The sequence below is a fragment of the Leptopilina heterotoma genome, unplaced genomic scaffold (genome assembly GCF_015476425.1).
Source record: "Leptopilina heterotoma isolate Lh14 unplaced genomic scaffold, ASM1547642v1 Lhet_186, whole genome shotgun sequence".
NCBI lineage: Eukaryota > Metazoa > Arthropoda > Insecta > Hymenoptera > Figitidae > Leptopilina > Leptopilina heterotoma.
In genome coordinates this window covers 614,366-636,976 of record NW_025110905.1, presented here as the reverse complement: position 1 = coordinate 636,976, position 22,611 = coordinate 614,366, and the positions used below count along the sequence as shown (strand labels likewise).

The following is a 22,611-nucleotide window of genomic DNA, read 5'->3' as shown; positions in this document are numbered from 1 at the left end:
ATTTTTTAATTATTATAACTTTTTAGTAATTTAATTTGCAACGTTAACAATTAATAAATAAATTGATTACTGTAGGTAATTAAATTTTTAATTATTTTTATTAATTTATTATAAATTATTATAAATATTAAATAATTAATTTTATTATTTAATATGAATTATTGATTATTAATTAATAATAATAAATTCATTAAATTTTTAATTAATAGAAAATTATAATTAAACTAAAATGGAATTTCAAAAAATTAATTTTTAACTAATTTTATTATTTTTATATTTATTATAAATGATTGTAAATATTTATTAATTAATGTTATTAATTAATGTTATTAATTTATTTTATTAATTAATATTATTAATTTATTTTATTAATTATTAATATTATTAATTTATTTTATTAATTAATATTGTTAATTAATTTTTTTAATTAATTTATTTTATTAATAATTATTATCGACACGACAAACTTAGAACTATAATTTCTAGGAGTACTTTAAAGTAACATTAAAAAAACTAGACAGAAGTTATGTCTAGCCAATATCAAATTCAACTTGAATCTTTAACGAAGAGCGTTGGTCAGTAACTTCACAGTTATTTACCAGTCCGCCTAGAATTAGTGTCCGTGACAAAAACTGACCAGTAACTTGAACAATCGAGTGGCTCCATGACAAATTTCTACTAGGGAGTCCCCTTATTTCCGGTGGTTGCAATGTGAAAATAGTAAATTCTAGTGCGATTTTATACAAAAATTAATAATCTTGGTCTCTCCGTTTAGCGTGGCGAAAGTAAATCTTGCCCTAATTCTTTTTTCTTGTTCTTTGACCGAGATACATTTTGTATCTAACTTCTTCCCCACTCAAAACATTTGTCTTTTATTATATTAAACATAATAAGCACACGTTAAATTAAAATTATACGAAACTCACGAAGAAACCTTTCCTCGCAAGGCGTCGGAGAAAACGTAGTGCACAACTCGTGGTGAAAGAATGATTTTTCGAGAGTGATTGCTGCTCGAGCCGCAAACTTCACTCTCGAAAAATAACACTTTCGCCACAAGTTGTACAATGTACTATTTAAACAAATAAACCCAAAAAAACGAAAAATGTAAAAAACATTTTTAACAACATGTAAAAATACATTTAACTTTTCGCCCCAGGGTGCATTTTTGGCATTAACAACAAATATAAAAAATCTGACTTAAGATATTTAGCAAATACCTTTAGTTATCTCTTCAGGGGACCCAAATAAGGACCTAAAAAAATCGCGATGAGAATAAATTCAAAAAATATACTTAAAAGTTGATATTTTCTTTTACGAAAAAATTTTCAAAAGAATTCAATTATTTAGAAAAAATTTTAATAAAATTCTACGCAAACATAATATGGGATTTTATTTTAATTTCATGGTTCCTTTCCTCATTTCCAAGTGTCATTCTATCATTTGAAGGTCATTTTTAATCATTTACCTAAATATTTCATTGATTTTCTACAGGGGCTCAACTCTGACAACCATGTTCAACCATAGACATATTAGAATAGACTGCGCAAGAGGATTGAAATTCAGCTTGTGAAATAGAAAGAGACATCAATGCGTTTGACCGAGACGGATAGAGCAGAAGAACCGATTGTCAGACTCTTTCTAGCGCACGGCATGCTTTGGAGTGAGGGAGAAAAAAGAGAGTTCTTACGCTCTATCCGTCTCTTTTTATACCACCGGCTTGCTCCTCTCATGGGAATCATGAAACTCGCGCAGTCTATTCTTATATGTCTATGTGTTCAACCCTGACAATTTTTTTTTTAAATTGCTTATAACTCCGAAACTTTTGGTCAAATTTTTTTCTCTCTAAATCTGAATTAGCGAAATTCCACAAATTTCCCAGCGATAAGTATATCACTGATTCAATTAGCGTATATGGCTCATTTCATTTAAAATGTAAAATCTATGTCCCTTGGTAAAAAAAAAAAGTTTTTAGCTAGCAAATGAATATTGTTTGGTTTATTTGATTAATATCTAACATACTCTAATTTTTTATTAACTTATAGAAGAACTTTGAGGTGCTTTCAAACGAAATGACAAACTAAAAAGCAGACAAAATGTCCCCTACTGTCCCTGTCCTCGGGGCACTTGCACTACATTGCCTCTAACAATTAATATAAATACATTCTTTTGCATTATATTTAAACAAAAATTCTTTATAATCTCTAAATCTCATATATTAAAATTTATTAATTACTTCATATAAAATTCAAGAATATCATTTTAAGAAATGATTAAAAACATGTAATTTATTTTCATATTTTATATTCTGCCAAAATGAATTCATTTTTGCACACTCACTACGAATAGGTTACGCGCTTACACTCACTGTTTTACCGATGTTACAATAATAAATGAATAACCTTAAAACATCAAAGCAATTAGAATGTTCTGGTCTCTATCCTACAAATTATATAATGGAGCAGAAAAATAATTGATTAACGGTTGTAACATAGTTGTCCACTATTGTCCCGCCTGTAAAATGGTAACTAAATACTTTATATCTCTTATAAGTCAATTATTAGCAAAAAGTTTCAATTCTTTAAGAAATTTGACAGCTTCCATTGCTTTCTAAATAACATACTCATGTTGTGAATCAAGAAAAGAGCAAAACACGGGGAAAAAAAACACGGGGACAGTAGTCCCCGTGTATTAAATGTCCCCTACTGTCCCGTATAATAGCTTTATTATTACTATGTGGGTAAGAGTTTTTAAATTCAATGTATAAAAAACAGGAACTTGGTTTTATATGATAAGAAGTTATTTATATGAATATAGTATAATAGATATTCTTAATATAATATTTGTTCTTTTTTATATTCTGTTTCTTTTTCAAATGTCCCCTACTATCCCGAAGTACCGTAACCAATCTTCTCTCATTTTTTGTATAAAAACAAAAAAAGTTTGTTGTCCACGCAATAGAATTAATATTTATTTATATAAACGCATCTTAACATTTACACGAAAAAAGTTGATTTATTTAAAAAAATAAAGTTGAACGAAAACCAAACAATAGTGATCATATTCTGTCAAAAAGCTGTCTGCCATTAAAAAAAATATTTACGTCTAATGTTATAACCACTATCCCTTTCGTTTTTTTAGAACATTAAATAATATAGAAAACTTGATTACAAATACAAAATCGAAAATTCACATTTTAACTTTCCTGTAGACTATATTTTACCTTTTAAATGAAATGAGCCATATACGCTAATTGAATCAGTGATATACTTATCGCTGGGAAATTAGTGGAATTTCGCTAATTCAGATTTAGAGAGCAGCAAAAACATTGCGTTTAAGTAGATATTTCCAACAATATTCGCAAAATCGCGGAATTCGTCCTACAGGGGAAGTTATGAAGAAAAGTCAAAACTATGCCCAACCCTGACAACTCTCCCCTAAGCAAATGAATTTGAAAATTTTCATAGAACTTTTCTAAAAATGATTGAAAATAATTGATTTAAAGAAGAATTTTAGTTAAAAATATTCTAGAAAATAATAATTCAATTGAAATGATTGAAAATAATTTTAAAGAAGTTACAGTAACAATATTCTTATAATATAAAATAATGATTTTATCACTCGTTCATCTTTAATTACACAGGACCACAAAATTTTTTGAAAGGAAGTATTAACCGGACCATGTTTTTTATGTTTTTTGGGTCGCTTAATTCGAATCCGAACTCAGTTTTCCGCCATCACGTCAAGTTTCTTCACAAATTAATAAAATTCGAAAATAACTGACTGTAAACAATAAGATTTAAATAAAAATAAGCAGAAGATTCTATTAAAAAACAACTTTAAAACACTGAGAAAATATTATATAATGTTAAACAATCAAAGAAACTTATAAATATTCAAAATTAAAGATGTCGGATCCAATATGGCGTCGATTTTTCTAAAATTTACCCAATTCGCCTGAAACTTGTTACTCGGGGGTTTTTGAGGTTGCTAAATACGAATTTCACCTTAGTTTTCAAAAATTCAAAATGGCGGATCCAATATGGCTGACCAATTTTTAAAAAAATTATTGGATTTACCTGAAACGTTATACTCGGGGGTTTTTGGGGGGTCGCTAAATGCGAATTTCACCTTAGTTTTTAAAAATTAAATATCTGATAAATTTTTAACTAATTTGTTAGCCATATTGAATCCGCCATTTTGGATGTGGTCCGGTCAATACTTCTTTTAAAAAAAATTTTGTGGTCCTGTGTTATTATAAGATGTTGATTTTTAAAGAGGTTATTTGAATTTGAAATTTTTGAAAATCTTAATTCCCATGGGAAAATAATAATGATTAAATATTTATTTTTAATAAAACTATTGATATTTTTGAATAATTTTACAATTAAAGAAATTCGTAAATAAATGTAATAAAACATTTTTTTTAAGTACCTACAGTGAAAAAAATATATTTATGGTACTGCCATAAATATGGCCAATCTCACATATTATATTGGTGGATATGGAACAGCCATACAGTACGTATTGCTGTTTCAGCCATACGCAGTGTAGAACAGCCATATGTATGTGAGAGACAGTAATATGTATCCCGAATAAAAATATAACACGGACTATGTAAATACTACGTAGGATTTATGTAGTCTTATAATCGGCCTTCTATGTAGGCCAAGTTATGTACATTCTATGTATACTATAAATTATTGAAAATATAAAAAAAAAATTGAAAATCCCCATATGGGAAACCATATGGGAAACCACATGGGATCCTATGTCAAAAACTATGTAAAACCCTACTTCCATGAAGGAAACCACGTGGTTTACCATGTGGTTTCCCATGTCAAACCATATAGGAAATTGAGACAGGATTTTAGTTAGGAATAGACATGGGGAATTTGAACACTTCATCTATGCATAAAACCATATCAAATCCCACATGTTTTTCCCATGTCAAATCCTAAACCAAATCCCATGTGAAAAACATTATCATTTATTTATAATTATTTTCCCAAGTCAATCCCCAAGTGAAAAACAGTATCATTTATTTATAATGATTTTCCCATGTCAAATCCTAAACCAAATCCCATGTGAAAAACATTATCCGCCTTATTGAATATCCCTACATGGGAATCCACTTGGAATTTTACAAGGGATTTCACATAGGATTTTATATGGGAATTGACATAGGATTTCATGCAAGATTTCACCTAGGATTTAATGAGACATCACATAGTATTTTATTAAAGATCCAATGAAGAAATTTTCAAAGGATTAAAAATTATTTAATAAAAAATTAAATAATATATAGTATTAGTGTTACAAGTCATCAAAAAAGTAAAAAAACGATAATTTGAAACACGTCCTCTCTGCTACAGGTTCTCAGCTTTTATATACTTCCAGAATCGTCTCAACAGCGAGAGAAGTCACTTTCGCCACCTAGCGGTGAAAGTATAGGAGCGACAGTAATCTTTAACATTACTAAGGAAACCATGTGGAATACCACGTAGGATTCCATGTGGTTTCCTACGTGGGGATTTACATGGGATTTTACTTAGGAATTCATTTGGGAATTTATTTCTACTTAAATTCCTAAGTAAAATCCCATGTAAATCCCCACGTAGGAAACCACATGGAATCCTACGTGGTATTCCACATGGTTTCTTTAGTAATGTTAAAGATTACTGTCGCTCCTATACTTTCACCGCTAGGTGGCGAAAGTGACTTCTCTCGCTGTTGAGACGATTCTGGAAGTATATAAAAGCTGAGAACCTGTAGCAGAGAGGACGTGTTTCAAATTATCGTTTTTTTACTTTTTTGATGACTTGTAACACTAATACTATATATTATTTAATTTTTTATTAAATAATTTTTAATCCTTTGAAAATTTCTTCATTGGATCTTTAATAAAATACTATGTGATGTCTCATTAAATCCTAGGTGAAATCTTGCATGAAATCCTATGTCAATTCCCATATAAAATCCTATGTGAAATCCCTTGTAAAATTCCAAGTGGATTCCCATGTAGGGATATTCAATAAGGCGGATAATGTTTTTCACATGGGATTTGGTTTAGGATTTGACATGGGAAAATCATTATAAATAAATGATACTGTTTTTCACTTGGGGATTGACTTGGGAAAATAATTATAAATAAATGATAATGTTTTTCACATGGGATTTGGTTTAGGATTTGACATGGGAAAAACATGTGGGATTTGATATGGTTTTATGCATAGATGAAGTGTTCAAATTCCCCATGTCTATTCCTAACTAAAATCCTGTCTCAATTTCCCATATGGTTTGACATGGGAAACCACATGGTAAACCACGTGGTTTCCTTCATGGAAGTAGGGTTTTACATGGTTTTTGACATAGGATCCCATGTGGTTTCCCATATGGGGATTTTCAATAGGGTAGGGTGTACGTAGATTTCCCTATGAAGGCCTATAAGATGTAGTATCTATGTAGGATATACGTAGTCCTTTCTATAGTCAATTGATGTAGGCCTTACAATGTAGTGTCTACATAGGTTTTGTGTAGACATACACTACCGTCGGGAATTATCAGTACGGCTGCACGCGCACGGCCCAAAAACATACCAATCTTTAAATCACGATTTTTTTGTAAATACAAATGTCAGAAAATTAACAAATGTACCATTCGAAAGATTATTAAATTCTACGATTAATAATACATAACTGAAAATTTTAATACTTTATACAAAGATTGCAGCAATCGAGAAATTTGACAAAAAAATTTTAAAAATAAAATTTTTTTGAAATTTTTTCAACCCCTGCATATTTTTTAATAATTGTAGAAAAAATTTGAAACTTACATAGGTGTGATCATTGAAGTCTCATCTTTAATTTAAGACCAAAAGAGTTTAAAAATCTTATTCGGTTCGTGAGGTATCATTATAAACGTCCGAGCATGTTTTTTGACAAATGCATTGAATTAGTCGATTTTGAACGGTTTTTGGCTGAAAATGCTCGGCCGTTTATAATGATATCTCGCTAACCGATTAAGATTTTTGAACTCTTTTGGTCTTAAATTAAAGATGAGACTTGAATGATCACACCTATATAAGTTTTAAATTTTTTCTACAATTATTAAAAAATATGCAGGGGTTGTAAAAATTTCGAAAAAAATTTCATTTTTTAAATTTTTTTGTCAAATTTGTCGATTGCTGCAATCTTTGTATAAAGTATTAAAATTTTCAGTTATGTAGCATTAATCGTAGAATTTAATAATCTTTCGAATGGTATACACTGAGAAAAATAGAGTTTAAAAAACTGGGAGTCAATATTGAAAAAACTGGACTCAGTCCAGTAAAAGTACATTAATTCATTTCCATCAAGCATCTTAGGGTGTTGCGTATAGTGTATAGAGGGCCTTAGTTCCAAATGTCACTGTAAAGAGCATTGAAACACAGGCGAAGATTATAAGGCGCGCTGCAGTGTGCATAGTAGAGAAACTGGACTCAGTCCCCTACTTCGAAATTTTCACAATGAGGGAACGCAGGCGCGGAACCTGTCAAAATAAATGGCCGACGCGACGCGAAACGACTGTTTCCTTTTATTCACTTCGTCAATTTTATATAAAAAAAACAATAACCAATCATTAAAAAAAAGAGAAATGTGTTAAATGCACTCTTTATATATTCATATTCCTTAATTCACAAGTTTTATTCTTCCCACATCTTCATACTTACAATTAACAACTAAATGCATCGGAAAATCTTACAATCATACGGAATTGAACATCTACCTAACCATACAACTAAATATACACATAATTATAAATCGCACGCTTTTACATTAAGCCTCTCGGCTACGCAATCGATGGCGGAAATTTCCTATTTAAGAAACATCCCTTACCAATGAAATAAATTAGATCATGCGTGGATTTTACTTTGTAATTAATGTAAGTATGGATGTCAATAATATTCATAATATTGAATAAATAATATTGTCAACTAGTTTAAATTTGATACGGTTATTAGAATTTAATAATAAATAAATAAAAAACATTAATTTTTTCTTAATAACCTTGAAACCTTTTTTAAGTTTGACAGTCCTCATGGTAAATTTGATTATTCTTTTTTTTTCGTGTACAAAATAGTGAATTGACCTTGAATGAAATGTATAATTAATTATTCTCACAGCAATATTTAATAATTTAATGAACTTAACTGCACTGCATAATAGTTGAGAGTAGTAAGAGTAAGTGAAACGGTAAGATAAGTGAACGACCATTAGTGTGAGAGATAGAGAATAACTTGTGGTTTTCGAGTAGGTATCTACTTTATGTGCACGGCGTTCATTTTTCGAAAGAACTGGACTGAGTACTATTTGTTCAATATTCGCTTCTATTATTGACTTGTGTTTTGTACACTGCCGCGTTCTTTTAACAATTACATGAGAAAGTAATTTCTCATTCCAATTTTGTATACTCTTATTCCCTCTTAGACTATATAAACAGTCTTGTTTAAGCTGATGAATGGGATAACTTGTGTTGAGTCCCAAACTGTTCAGCTATGAAACTTCTAATACTATAGTGTGTACCTGTCACATATTATTCTATAAAGGAGTACTACACTGACTGCATAAATCATTTTTCCATTTTTCTCCGTGTATTTGTTAATTTTCTAACATTTGTATTTACAAAAAAATCGTGATTTAAAGATTGGTATGTTTTTGGGCCGTGCGCGTGCAGCCGTACCGATAATTCCCGACGGTAGTGTATCTATGTAGGCCTGCAATTTCTGAATCTATGTAGGATCTACATCAACATTCCTGTGTCTGACAGATATAGGTCGTCCAACATAGTATTGAGGTAATATTTGGGTAGGTCTTTCTATGTAGGCCCATATATATTAAATTTATTTAGGATCTACATTAGAATTCGTACATAGGAAAGATATAGGCTACCCTACGTAATGTTGAGGTAAGTTTTATATAGGCTTTTCTATGTAGGCCTTTAATTCGTAAAATCTATGTAGGATCTACATCTACATTCATATGTAGAAAAGACACAGGCCACCCAACGTAATATCGAGATAAGGTATGAGTAGGCCTAGAGATGTAATATCTGTATAGGATATACGAACACAATATGATATTCATTAATATAATTTAGAAAAAACCCTGATTGCAAATGAGCAATCAAAAATCAAATAAAACAAGCTATTTTTCTGTTAATAGAAAATCATTTTTATCCAAAATCTTATTTAAAAATGTTGACTGCCAAAGAGTTAGAAATCCAAAGAGTTAGAAATATTTTTAGAAGTATTTAAAATATATTTAAAAATATAATTATTTTACAAACAATTAAAAGCAACTTTTTAATTTATTAAAACTGTAAAATATTTTTCATATAAAGGTAAAAATATAAAATGTTAAAAGAATTTTCTTATTTTCAAGAGTTTGTCACATCTGGTTAGTCGTAGTTGACCATCTTAGGAGCGTTCACAAATTACGTAACGCTAATTTTTGAAAATTTTGACCTTACCCCCATGTAATACACTGTAGGGGAGCGTGGGGGAATTGGAGCCCCTTAAGGAAAATTATTAAAAAAACCAACTTATATTTATAATAATACATTATTTTCGTCATTTCCTACTTATTTCGTTATTTATCTTTAATTATGTTTAATTAGAAACTTAAAAAGAAAAAGTAAATTGGAAAAAAAAATTTTCAAAAAAAATACATTTTTTGCAATCACCCAATTTGTGGGGTAATGGGAGCTTTCACTTGAAATTTAAAAAATTTCTAAATTTTAGGAATATTTTTTGTTTTCTAATAGAAAAAAGTGTTAATACTTACAATGAAGCCAAAACTTTAGACTTAGAATAAATTTTTTCCTAAATTATAATTGAATAAAAAATTTTTGAAAAAAAATTAAATTTTTCATTTTTCCCACCAAAAATTATTTTTTAATTAAAAGTTTTTTCATAAGGTGATACCTTTTACAATTTTGAAAGAAATAACGAAAGACGCAACATAGTAACGAAAATTCTTTGGTCTGACACTAATTCTCCCATTACCCCACAGAATTCTTACAGGCCAAAATTTGAATAAAAAAATTAAAACATAAACAAATTTTATTATTATTTCAATTTTTATACAAGTATACATATCTACATATATTCACCTATAATATAATGAAAAAACAGAACTAAATAATACGATTTTAACTACTTATGGTGATGTTTAGAAATATTTGGCATTTTACAACGAAAACGCAAAAAATACATTTTCCCTTGTCTTTACTAAAAATTTGGCAAGAATGTAATCGTTTGTTTTGGAATGATATAAACAAAGGTTGTAGAAGATTTTCTAGACATTGCAGCGAATTTGAAGGCTTTTAAGTACGTGAAATTTAAAAGCTCCCATTACCCCACGCTCCCCTAACATACATTAGCGCCATTTTTTCTGCTGCACATAACAAATAGCTAGACCCCCCCCACCCCTTTAAAATGTTACGTATTTTGTGAACGCTCCCATTAAGGGTTCCTCATTGTAAGAGGGGGACTATTTTATAGCTTTTCCAGTTCTCTTTTTTTCTTATAGATTTACTTAGACAAAAACTTAGAAGTTTTTCAGATTGAAATATACAGAGCAAATGTTCAGAGACTTCAAATATTTTCTGTAAAATCTTTTTCCGAAGGTCTTTCGAGCGTCAGTTGCTCTTTAGCACACGGAGAAAAATAGTTAGCTATTTCAGCTAATTTTTAGCTACCTTAGCTAACCTTAATTGCTATTATATGGATAGCAATTATTGTTAGCTAATGCAGCTAATAATTAGCTAAATTAGCTAACTTTTTTTGCTAAAACAGCTAATTATTAGCTGTAATAGCTAAAAATTCGCTATCCATATAATAGCAAACTCATTTTTCTCCGTGCATTCGTTAGAAAGAGTCTAAAACCGCATGTGATAAAATTATTATTTTGAAGTTAATATTTTTTTGTGAAGTGAGTTTTTTTGTGAATTGTTGCATTAAAATGGATATTTTTAAGTGAACAATTTGTTGTAAAGTGAATTGTTTAAGTGTTATTGTGTGATATCGAATTTTAAAGGACTGATACATTTTAATTATATTTTATAGAAATTATTAAATTGATTTATTCAATAAAAATATTATTATAAATTTAAATTAATATTTTATTTTATTTTATTAATATTTTAATATAAATTTATTATAAATAAATTGTGTATCATAAATACGAGTTTAATTTTTTTTATCTTATGAAAAACTGGAACTGAATAAATGTATATAAATATAATTAAATCGTTTTAATTTTATTCTTTTATTTAATTGTAATTTCTGTTTGTTTATTAGAACTAGAATAATAAAATATTTACAATTAATTTTAACACCAAACTAAACTAAATATCAATCCCTTCTGTTTGTAGAGAATAAATTACACTCTATATAGACTGTATATTATTTGGCCTAGATAGATACTACATACACATAGATTTTACATCAGTTTGTCTACGTAGAGATGACATTTACACTCTATGTAGATTCTATATTATTTGGTCTATATAAATATTACATTCCAACCCTACGTAGATCGTATGTATATTTACCTACATAGAGCCTATGTAGAACTTTTATGTAGGTCCTACATTGTTAAGCCTATGTATAGTCTATGTAGCCGAGCGTTACATTTCCGTCATAGACTGTATGTTAGTTTTAACTCGCAGGCCTATGAAGGAGTTTACACCGTAAGCCTTAAATATAAGCCTCCGCGCGCATAAACGGATATACCTCCAGGAGCATATATTTGCGCCTGCGCGAACACGTGGTCAAGGCAAACTCTTTCACAACACAGCTGCAGGCAAACACTTTGCGCAGACGCAAGTATATGCTCATGGAGGCATATCCGTTTATGCTCGCGGAGGCTTATATTTAAGGCTTACGGTGTAAACTCCTTCTATGTCGCATTGTAGGCAAGATGACATAGGGTCTACATAGTTCCGATTTTAATTTTTATTCGGGATGTGGGAGAACACCCAATACTGTATTTGAAGAACAGAAATACAGTGTTGCTGTTTCAGCTATATGTCCTAACTATACTCGTATGACAAAATCGACAATATCATTTTTTTCAGTGTATCTACTCATTTTTAGAGTGAATCAGATAATATTCTTCAGGGCAGAGAAAAAGTTAAAATTCTACACTGAAAATGAGTGAAAAGTCAGGGAAAATCAAAATTAAATTTTTGTGGCAATAACTATGTTAAAGTAAAACTAAAAAATACTTGAAATTGATCCAAGGCCTGTAAAAAAGTTGCAATTAAAAATAAGGATTCTTTCTTCCCTTAAAATGAGATTTTCCCTTTTACCATGTGCATTAAACAAGAAGGAAACAAATATCAGAATACATATAATTAAATCGGATTATTATATGAAGATAAAAATATCCATATAATTAATTCACGAACGTGAAAATACTTTTTAATGAATAATTTCATGTCTGTTGTTAGAAAGTTACACCACAAAGTATACATATGTGTATATATATAAATGAAATATGAATAGAAATGTATAATATAACAAGGAGCACAGACGCAAAGTCAAGGCTAAATATGTCATTGAAACGCTTGGTGCAACGTGAAACATATGATGCATTCATTGTAATGTCCTAATTACTCGCGGAAATGCGCTTTAATAAAGAATAATATAGCATTAATGAAAAACAAGTTTTCGCTGCGAAAGCAACTGACACTTAATTTTACGTCAATGAAACTCTGTCTGGAGAAAATTGAGGCATATAATCCAAAGGGAAATGATTTACACTCCAAACGGAAATAATATGAAAGAAAAATATTTTCACTTTGTGTCAAAAAAATTATTTAACAATTTAAAAGATAATTATTTAACAATAAATGAATCTTACTGTAGAAAAATTATTTCTTTTTCTGACTATGAAAAGTATTTATATATCGGAATTGTTAAATATGTTAGGTGTAAAATCAATATTGACATATATTTTGATTCATTGTTGCGAGCATTGTTGTTCGTCAGAATGAACTGGCAAATTGCCAAAATCAGAAAAAAGGCGATAGCTCAATGTTTCTTAAAGTTAAAGGGAAATAATTCTTTAAATTTAAACTGAAAAAAATGTTTTTAGTACTGAAAGAATCATTAGAAATATTTTAAAATGCGGATTTTTTCTTCAATGAAAATAATAATGAATTACTCAAGATTTGTTAGAAAAAAATATGTACTCAATTGTCTACACTCTACGATGTAAATGCTTGGGTTCTAAGAATAGAATATGAACAAGTCTGATTCTATATTCCACATGTGGTACTGTTTTATTGAACATAAATTTTCCGATGCTATGACAACGAAGAATCGAATTTTCCCTTATATATGCCAAAAATAACATATATACAGTATTTTTTGAAGGACAACGAGATTTGTTTATTTTTTCACAATGTAATTCAGATTTAGAGAGTGTATGCTATTATTTAATTTCATATTGTTTTATCACTTTCTTTAAAACAAATCCTCTAATCAAAAATAATACTCACATAATTAAAACTACCATTCTTTAAAACAATCACCAATTAAAAATGTATTTTTATAATTTGAAACTATTTTATGAATTAATATATTATAATGAATCAATATATAAACTTTCGGACATTCATTATTAATATATATAAGTAGAGTAGTTAATTATAGTAATTTTTTTAATAAGTCTTTATTTATATAAATATAGTATTTTTATATTATTTATAAAATAATAATAATAATAATAATAATAATAATAATAATAATAATAATAATAATAATAATTGTAATATTATTATAATATTATTATAATTTTTAAATAAATTCTTTTAGATTATTATATATCTAAAAAATACATTGTTATAAATTTCTTTTGAGAAATTTCAGTTAAATAATAAGTACATTATTGATTCGAATGTAATTTATCTTACTCAAAAAAACTTCTTTGTACTTTCAGGAAGTTTTCATTAGTTCAACAAAGCTGGATTAAAAATAAAAATTTTTTTCATAAATTCATAAAGGTGCTTTCATTTCATTCAAAAGTTGTTTTTACTATATAAAGTAACTTTATTTGTTTGGAAAAATGTTATTTGATAAAAAAGTCTTTTTTGTCAAACAAAGTTTACTTCAATTAAAGATTCTTTATTTGGTTCACAAAAACTTTAGTTGTAAAGAATTTTTCTGTATCCCTTTGCCGAAAGTACTGTCTTCCCGGTCTGATTTGGCTCCGGGAATAGCGACTTTTGTGGCCGGCTCGACAGACCCAACGAGCGCTCTGATTGGTTACAAGAATTTCAACACACGTACATGTTAGCATAGCAACCACACAGACACGTTACATACAGAGCTCACGTTTTGAAAACAACTGACAGTCATCAAAATAATGCATGAAATTTCTTATTTTCTTTTATTATTTTTTAAATTATTAAATATTTATTTGTAAAAGAAAATTTCTTGTTTACTATTTTTTAAATTTTACTTACAATTATTTTTTACTTATAATTTTTTTTTCATGCCCGCCCCGACCAGCTAAGTCTCGGCTTCGCCTCGACTTTGCAAAAGTCGGGCGGGCAACTTATTGAGCTATTTTATTATTCAAACAATAATTATTTAACGTACTTTCGGCTGGGGATACAGAAAAATTGTATACGACACACGGCCAGAAATTTGGATACCCTAGCGAGCGTGATATATAAAGCCTCGGCTTCGCCTCGGCCTTATATATCACGCCGGCCAGGAAATCCAACTTTCTGGCCTAGTATCGTAATATACTATTAAAATAATTCAAGAAGGTTTATTTGATTAAATAAAATTATAGTTTTGCTTGATTTAAAAAATTTCATTTTTATTAAACGAATTTATTTATTTTGAGGAAGCAACGTTTTGATTCGTTTTTTGTCTGAATTTGATATCCTTAGAAAAACTGAGAACTTCAGAAACATCAAAAAAACATATTTCTATAGATCAAATAAAACTTTTCAAATCATTAACAGTTTTTTTTATCAAAAAAAACTTTTGTGAATCAAATAAAGTTTCTTTAAATCAAATAAAGATAAAATATTTTTTTTCGATACATATTTCAATTTAAATTTTACTACAAAAATTTGTTTTCAATATTTAAAAAATTAATTTATTGTATCTAATTAAATATTGAATATCTTTTGGATTAAAAGAAATGTAAACAAAATTTTTAAAAATGTAAAAAATAAAGAACTTTAGATTGATTCAGAAAGGTTTATTTGATTTATAAAGTGTAATCATTTCTTAGTGTATAGTGTAATTTTTAATACAATTGAAACAGAAAAAAAATTTCGCTTATTTGAACGTTTAAAACTTTATTAGGAAAACGTTATTCGATTCCAAAAAATCTTTAGGTATTTAAATTATTTGTATTTTCTAGAAAATTTATATTTATTTATTTAAAAACCATATTTATAAACAAACTAGTTTTATATAAATTATCATTCGTCATCCAAAAATTGTAGAAATTAGAGAAAAATTTCTACGTTTACTTTTAGTTATAAAAATCTGTCTTGTAATATGTGAACCAATCAATAAACCCGTCCAGAACAACCGTGTATATTAATTTATGTCGACTGATATTAAAAATAACCATAAATAACATGACCACAGAGAATAAATTAAGTTTCAAATACTTAAAACTATAGTAAATCATTGATCCCTGGCAATAATTGTTCAAAAAGGGATGAAAACCGATGAAATGACAAGAATCATAGTCTATGGGGGTTGACTCACTAATCTACAAGCTTGAAAGCTCTCGTAAGGGGTTGACAGCAATTGCGCAACAATTTTAACCCTCAGGGTTAAAAACCTCCTTCAATAAAACCGCCCTTCGATATTGTAAAAAATTCTTCTCTAATCTCACCTGCAGATGGATCGGCACCTTCTTCACCGGTGTACTCATCTCCTATTTTTTATTTTCCTATGTATATATATTTATATATATAAAAATCTAGTCGGATCTAGAAAGACACTCACAAATATTTATCGATGCACTTTATTTATTATTAATGAAATATCAAAAATAATAACTGAAACAACAAAGATGATGGATCACTCGCGTTTTTATGTCGAATAGGAATGAAAAAAAAATTATCCTTTGTTCTTGTTATTTGCTTTAATGAGAAAAGCAGATAAATTTCAAGCAAAGATGATGATGATAGTTTTCTATTGATATCAGTACAGTTTGTGATAGGACGAGTTTGCGCGTCTAACAGAGCCGGCAATCGACTAATGTAGTGAACGAGCTCTGCGGCCTGCGCACCAAGGTAGAAATTCCCCCACTAAAATATTTTTCCTACATCTCCCATCCTCACTTTTTGCAGTCATGTATGTTACCTATATCAACCTTTTATCAAGTCTCATTATACTTATATTTATTTTTATTTAGAAAGAAAATTATCATACTACCAAAATTCTTTCATCCAGAGAAAAATTTTATTTGAAACCGCAAATATAAACTATTTAAGTTAAGTATATTTGTCTCAGATTCTACTAAATTATTTCTTTTAAATAAAAATTTTATTTCACAAAAATAAAAAAAAATTTTTATTTGAAACAATAAAATGTTTAGCAGGCTCTGAGTGAAATATATCTTTCTTCCGGGTGTTTCTGAAGAAAACACAAAAGATGTATCTAGACAATACAGAAATTGTAGTTTTCTATTTTTCAACTTCAGGGTTGCCAAAACCTATTTCTTTAAAAAAAATGTAACTCTTTCGTAATTAAATTATTTAAGATACAATTTAGAAACTTTATTGCTGCTTTTTATATATTAATAAACATATGAAAACATTTAATTGTGACTCTGTAAAAGTCAATTGAACTATTTTCTTAACCCTCTGCCTACTCATGTGACCGTTATCGTCTAAAATCGTCTATTTGGACGCCTGGTGGGGACTATAAGAATTACATTCAAAAGCGCTAGAGTGGGGATAAGTCAGCGTAGGCAGAGGGTTAATCGATTGTATTATTTTTAATAAAATTTCACAAAATTTTAGATAATTTGATAATTTTTAACAAAGATTCTATAAAAATTCAAGTGTCCGTAAACAATTGAAATAAACTTTATTTAAAAACCAAACTTTTTTGCATAATTTTCAATAAAATTATTGAAAACTTGAATCATTTTTAAATGGAATATTTTATTAACAAATTGTAATATTTTTAAAAGAATTTCACAAAAATTTCAATTAATTTTATAATTTAAAAAAAAAAGTTTTTTAAAAATTCAAGTATCTCTAAACAATTGAATTAAAATCTCATAGAAATACAATTTTTATACAATTTTAAAATATTATTTACTTATAATTATTTAAAACTTGAATAATTTTTAATATCAATATTTAATAAAATAATTATTAATTTCTTTATAGCAATTGCAATTTTTAAGAATTTTTGTTTAAAATCTTATGAAATTATTTTTGAAAATTGAAACTTTTTTCGACTAAAATTTTTTTTAAGTTAAATCGAATTATTTAACTTTAAGATAGTCATTCTAGAATTAAATTATTTAAAAAAATGTAATTATTTAAACAAATAAGAAAAATTTAAGGAATCATTTTAAAATTTATAGCGATTCAAAAGTTTTTAAGGTGAAAAAAATCCCAAAGAAGAAATAAAGGTTTTTTTTTATATTTTTCAAATTTGGAGACCAAAAGGCAGAATTTTTGTAAAAATTTCAGAAATTTGTTTAAAAAAATTATTTTATTTGCAAAAAATACTTTTTTGTTAGGACAAAAATTTTCAACGAAACAATTAGGGGCCGTTCAAAAAATACGTAACGTTATTTTTCGGAAATTTGGACCCCCCCCCCCCCCCCTCCCCCTATGTAACGCAATGTTGTATACATTAGCGTCATTTTTTCTGCTGACCGTAACAAATAGCTTGACCCCCCCTCCCCCCTAAAGCGTTACGTATTTTTTGAACGGCCCCTTATATGTTCTCACAATATAGAACATTCCAACAAAAAACTTTATTTGAATGAACTAAATTTCTTGAAGAGAAACAAAAAAAAATTTTGTAAATTTTTTTGAATAACAATTATTTTGCTCTGATGATAAAATATCTAAAGCAAAATTTTTTTTGATAAACAATTTTTTGTTTTGATAATAAAATATTCAGACCAAACAATTTTGTTTGAATGAATTAAATATTTTATTTAATCACATGTTTTGCTGAGACGACAAAATAAATTTTTGTAAACTTTCTTAAGCAACATGTTTCTTTGGAATTTTTTTTTAATCAAAATTAATTTCTTAAAATTTTTAAATTTATTCTAAAATGAAAGAGAATGGAATATAATAAATTGCTCTATATCAAATAAGATTTTTTGAAATTTTTAAACTTTTTATCAACTGTTCACTGATAAAACAGTTGCCTTGATTTCTATCCTTTCATATTTCTTCAGTCGATAAATCATTAAAATTTATAAGTTATTTCAAAAATGAATAATTAGATGGACTTTATTTAAATATTTATTTTATAACTCATGTGAATAAAAAATATTTTTTAACACTCTTCTAATTTTTTTCTATTTTTAATTTATATTTGTTTTTACTTTCTTTACTTTCTTTCTTTTTACTATAATTTCTGTACTGTAATTTTTAAGATTTTAAAATTTTTAATATCGTCCTCTAAAGAAAAGGAAAACTAATAGAATTTCGATTTCAAGAAAATATAAAAAGATTCAAAGGATAAGTAGAATTAAAAATTTCTATTCCCTTATTTTCCTTTCTATGAAATATTTGTAAAGAAGTAAAAGTCATCAATGAAATTAAAATTCGATGTTGCGATCTATAATGAAAAAAAAACAAGTTTCTTTCATGATTTCTTTTCAAAATAGAAAAGTTATATTCAATATTTTTTTTGTTCATGAAACATATCCAGCTCAAAATATTATGAGCCAAAAATGTTCTCAAGTGAGTTTGGAAAAAGTCACCTAATTACATTAGGGCCCAGGGAAATATTATTCCACAAAATAAAAACTCGGCAGGAGATTTCAAGCGGCCAATTTCTTTATGGGTGCCTTGTCGGCTTCTTTCACAAAACTAAGAATGACAAAGCAAAAAAAAATGCATTTCTCCTATTTTGTCGAGTGAAACGAAAAATTTGTTTATTATTTTCTTGAAGGTGAATGTAATTGCAAATTCTTAATTCAAATAATAAAATAATTGTATATGAAATATTAATCACGTCTAAAAAACTATAATAATTATTAATTTATTTACTTTTTACATATTTATAATTTATAATACACGGAGAGAGATTCTGTTTTAATATTTCGTATTATTATATTAGTATTTAGTAAAACCGATTGCAATTTGGGGAAATCATGTACATTTATGAATTAATATTACCATTTTTAAGAAAGTTTATAATCAAATTATTACTTTGTATTATTCTGAAGTAATAGAAATTGAAATAGTCAATAAGAAGTTGTAATATTATAAGTAAGAAAGTATGCAATAGTAAAAAGTATTACCAGATGATTATACTAAATACTATCGAAGAATTACATAAGTTGTTAATTTAGTTACGAATAGTATTATCGACTATAATAAAAATTATGACCAGCCTAGTAGCAGGCCATAGCAGGCTATGGGCTGACGTCAGGCTGACGTAGAGCGGTTACGAAGCTGTCCGAGATTAGCCGAATATTTCAGTCGAGCAGTTCCGAAATTATCCGAGTCAAACCTCGTGGCAACATGTGCACGTTGTGTTTACCCCAAAATATTTTAATTTGATGTGTCAAAATGTGTCGGAATTGGGTGAACAATTTTATTTTGTTCATTCAATAATTTTAATCGACAATGAAGATTTCCTAATTGTAGTAAAAGGCATAGTCCATTGTCTTTTAAATGAGCATTTGAGAGCATTCAAAATTTACACGGAAAGAAATTAATCTCTAAATTAGAGATTTAATATGAGATTTAGGCATAAACTATCACTGGAATCGGATGTGTGATTTGAACAGATCTGTAAAACTGAAATTTAGAGTTATATCTAATCCGCATATATTATCAGTGTGAAGAATCCGTATTTTTATGCCTGAAAATGATATTAGAAATCTCAAATTTTATGATTTATCACAATTTAGAGTGAGAATTATTCAAAGAATGTATATTTTTCTTTTAGTATGAACTTATAAAAAAATCCATTGACAATCATAAAAAATTGGACATTTTTTGAAGATAATATGAATTTTTTATTATTTCATTTCTTTATTTGAATCAAATTATCTCAACATCACACAATATAAACATTCTTTTTCTATTTCTTAATAAAAAAACATGGTTTGGTACAACTTTCAATATAGGTTAGGTTTTCAAGTGTCAAACGAAAGTTTAACCTGAAAATACTAATAAATAAAAATATGTCCCACACGTGATAACGCGAAAAACATTTGTAAAATATGGAAAGTGAAAACTGGGAATGAAACTGCATTTAAAATATAAAATTAATACTTAAATAATTAAAATGGTTTAAATATTCTTTGACACCCTGCTAAAAATAAAATCAGGAATAATGAAAAAACGTCAGAAATTTTGATGTTTTGTGACTACTTTGACGTTTCCTGAAGAATTTTGATGTTTTGTGACTACTTTGACGTTTTCTGATGCTTTTGGTTAATTCTGACTACAAGGTTTTTTATGCTCCTACTGTTGAATACTGATGTTTATGGATTGTGATTATTTCTCATTGAATTCATTTTTTTAATTTACAGTCCCCCACCGAAAGATAGTTGGTAAATGTAAAGTACCATAAAAACTTGAAATTTGTGCGTAGCCCTTTTTTCACAATAGAATTTTGGGTCTATTGTTACGCGCTTCGGGTCTTCAACCTGATTTTTATTGCTCAAAAGTTTTGCAATTTTAATATTTCAGGTGAAATGAATATAAATTCAGAATCTAGAAATCTTCACGATTGCAAATATCTAAAATTTATTTTAAAAAACATTTTTTTAAGAAAACTGTAACGTATCTCGAAAACCGTAATTGATAAATAAAAACTGATATCATTTTTGAATTTAAGTTCTAAAGGATATATTATTGTTTATATAACAAGAACATATTGTGAGAAGAATTCTAAGTCGATGAAAAACAAGTATAATGTTTAAATAAATATAAACATAAACAAATAAAAAGATTTCCCTTCAATTTTATGACGGTCAGTTGACCTTTTTCCAGGTAAAAGAGGGTGTCGACTTTGTATAAAAAATCTGACTACTTTTGAAGTTTTCTGATGAAAAATGACACAAGCCTGACGTTATGTGGCTGCAATCGTAACAAATGCAGTCTCAGAACGTCAGAAATTCTGATGATTTTTTTGTCGTTTTGTGACTTTATTTTTAGTAGGGCAATGATGAACTTAAAACGCAATGTAATTCACATCAGATAAGTTGTGAAATTAACAAATCTCTAAATCAGAGATGTGAATTTAATTGTGACTATAATGTCTACTTTAGACATACTTACATTCCATTGGATTTCAAATTAATATTATTTCAAGTTTAGATATTAATTTTTTTCCGTTTACGAAAATGAATTAGGACATTGGAAGGTATTTAAAAAAAATGATTTAAGATATGCTGCATTTTCTTATGCCAATAAATTAAATGATGGGTTTTTTTATATAACGAAAAATTGGATATAATTTCAATAGAAATCATTTTCCAGAAACAAACAATTTTAAAAACAGTATTATGATAAACATTTCTGAATAAAATTGTGACCCAGCATACAAAAGTATGTATTTATAATGTAAAATAAATTAAGAACTTTTTTAAACAAAATATGGAGAAAATATCACTTTCTCACAAGTTCAGAAAATTTCTCGAGTTTAGTATATAAGGAAGTTGAGAACTGTATCTCCCAATGTACAGCGTGCGTGCGTGCGTTATTGCGTTTATTTGTATTTAAGTTAAGTTTATATGTATGCGTTTATAGGTTTTAACATAGATCTCCGAAATTGTATATAGTTTGTGTTTGTATAGTATGATGTATAGTATGATGCTTGCGTTAGCTCATTGGTATGTGTGCGAAATACTTTCGAAACGATAATTCTATCCTCCTCCTTCCTACGTCTTTTTATTTCCTGTCCTTTTCGACTCACTCATAATTTTTAGTATTGACTATATTAAAGATTGAAATATGTATTTTATTCTAAAATTTAAAAGAACTATTTCAATTTTTCTTATTCTTTCGATACTTTCACGGACTGCGATTTTAATATAGTCATTTTTAAAAATTATAATTCTTTTATTAAATTGTATTACAATTTTATTAATTTTTGTAAAATATATCAAGGGCTGCCTACTAATATGCACAATATTAATTTTTAATATAAAACACGATTTCCCTAAATTGAAAAAGAATATATTAAATTCTATTGCCAATTTTAACAAATATTAATACAAAATCTCTCTCCGTGTAATAATAATTATTCTATTATTTAAAAAGATTTAAAACAGAAAAATTGTTTCTTAATAAATTAATTACCATTAATAATTACATAATAAATATTAGGTAATAATTATTATTTTTTACGTGCTTCATATTTCG

At 27.7% G+C, this 22,611-nt stretch overlaps 1 protein-coding gene across 4 annotated transcripts in view; it reads right to left on the bottom strand.

The window, feature by feature from the left end:
- The window catches only part of LOC122500450 (dihydropyrimidinase), a 345,407-nt gene that overhangs the window by 241,562 nt on the left and 81,234 nt on the right, over positions 1–22,611 (bottom strand). The window contains exon 1 of one of the 4 annotated variants that reach the window (XM_043609382.1): positions 15,915–16,297. The exons of the other annotated variants lie outside the window; for them this stretch is intronic. Coding sequence (XP_043465317.1) covers positions 15,915–15,953 — 39 coding nt within the window. The 5' untranslated portion in view covers positions 15,954–16,297. Of the gene's footprint in view, positions 1–15,914; positions 16,298–22,611 lie in introns of those variants that run through there. 4 annotated transcript variants of the gene reach the window in all.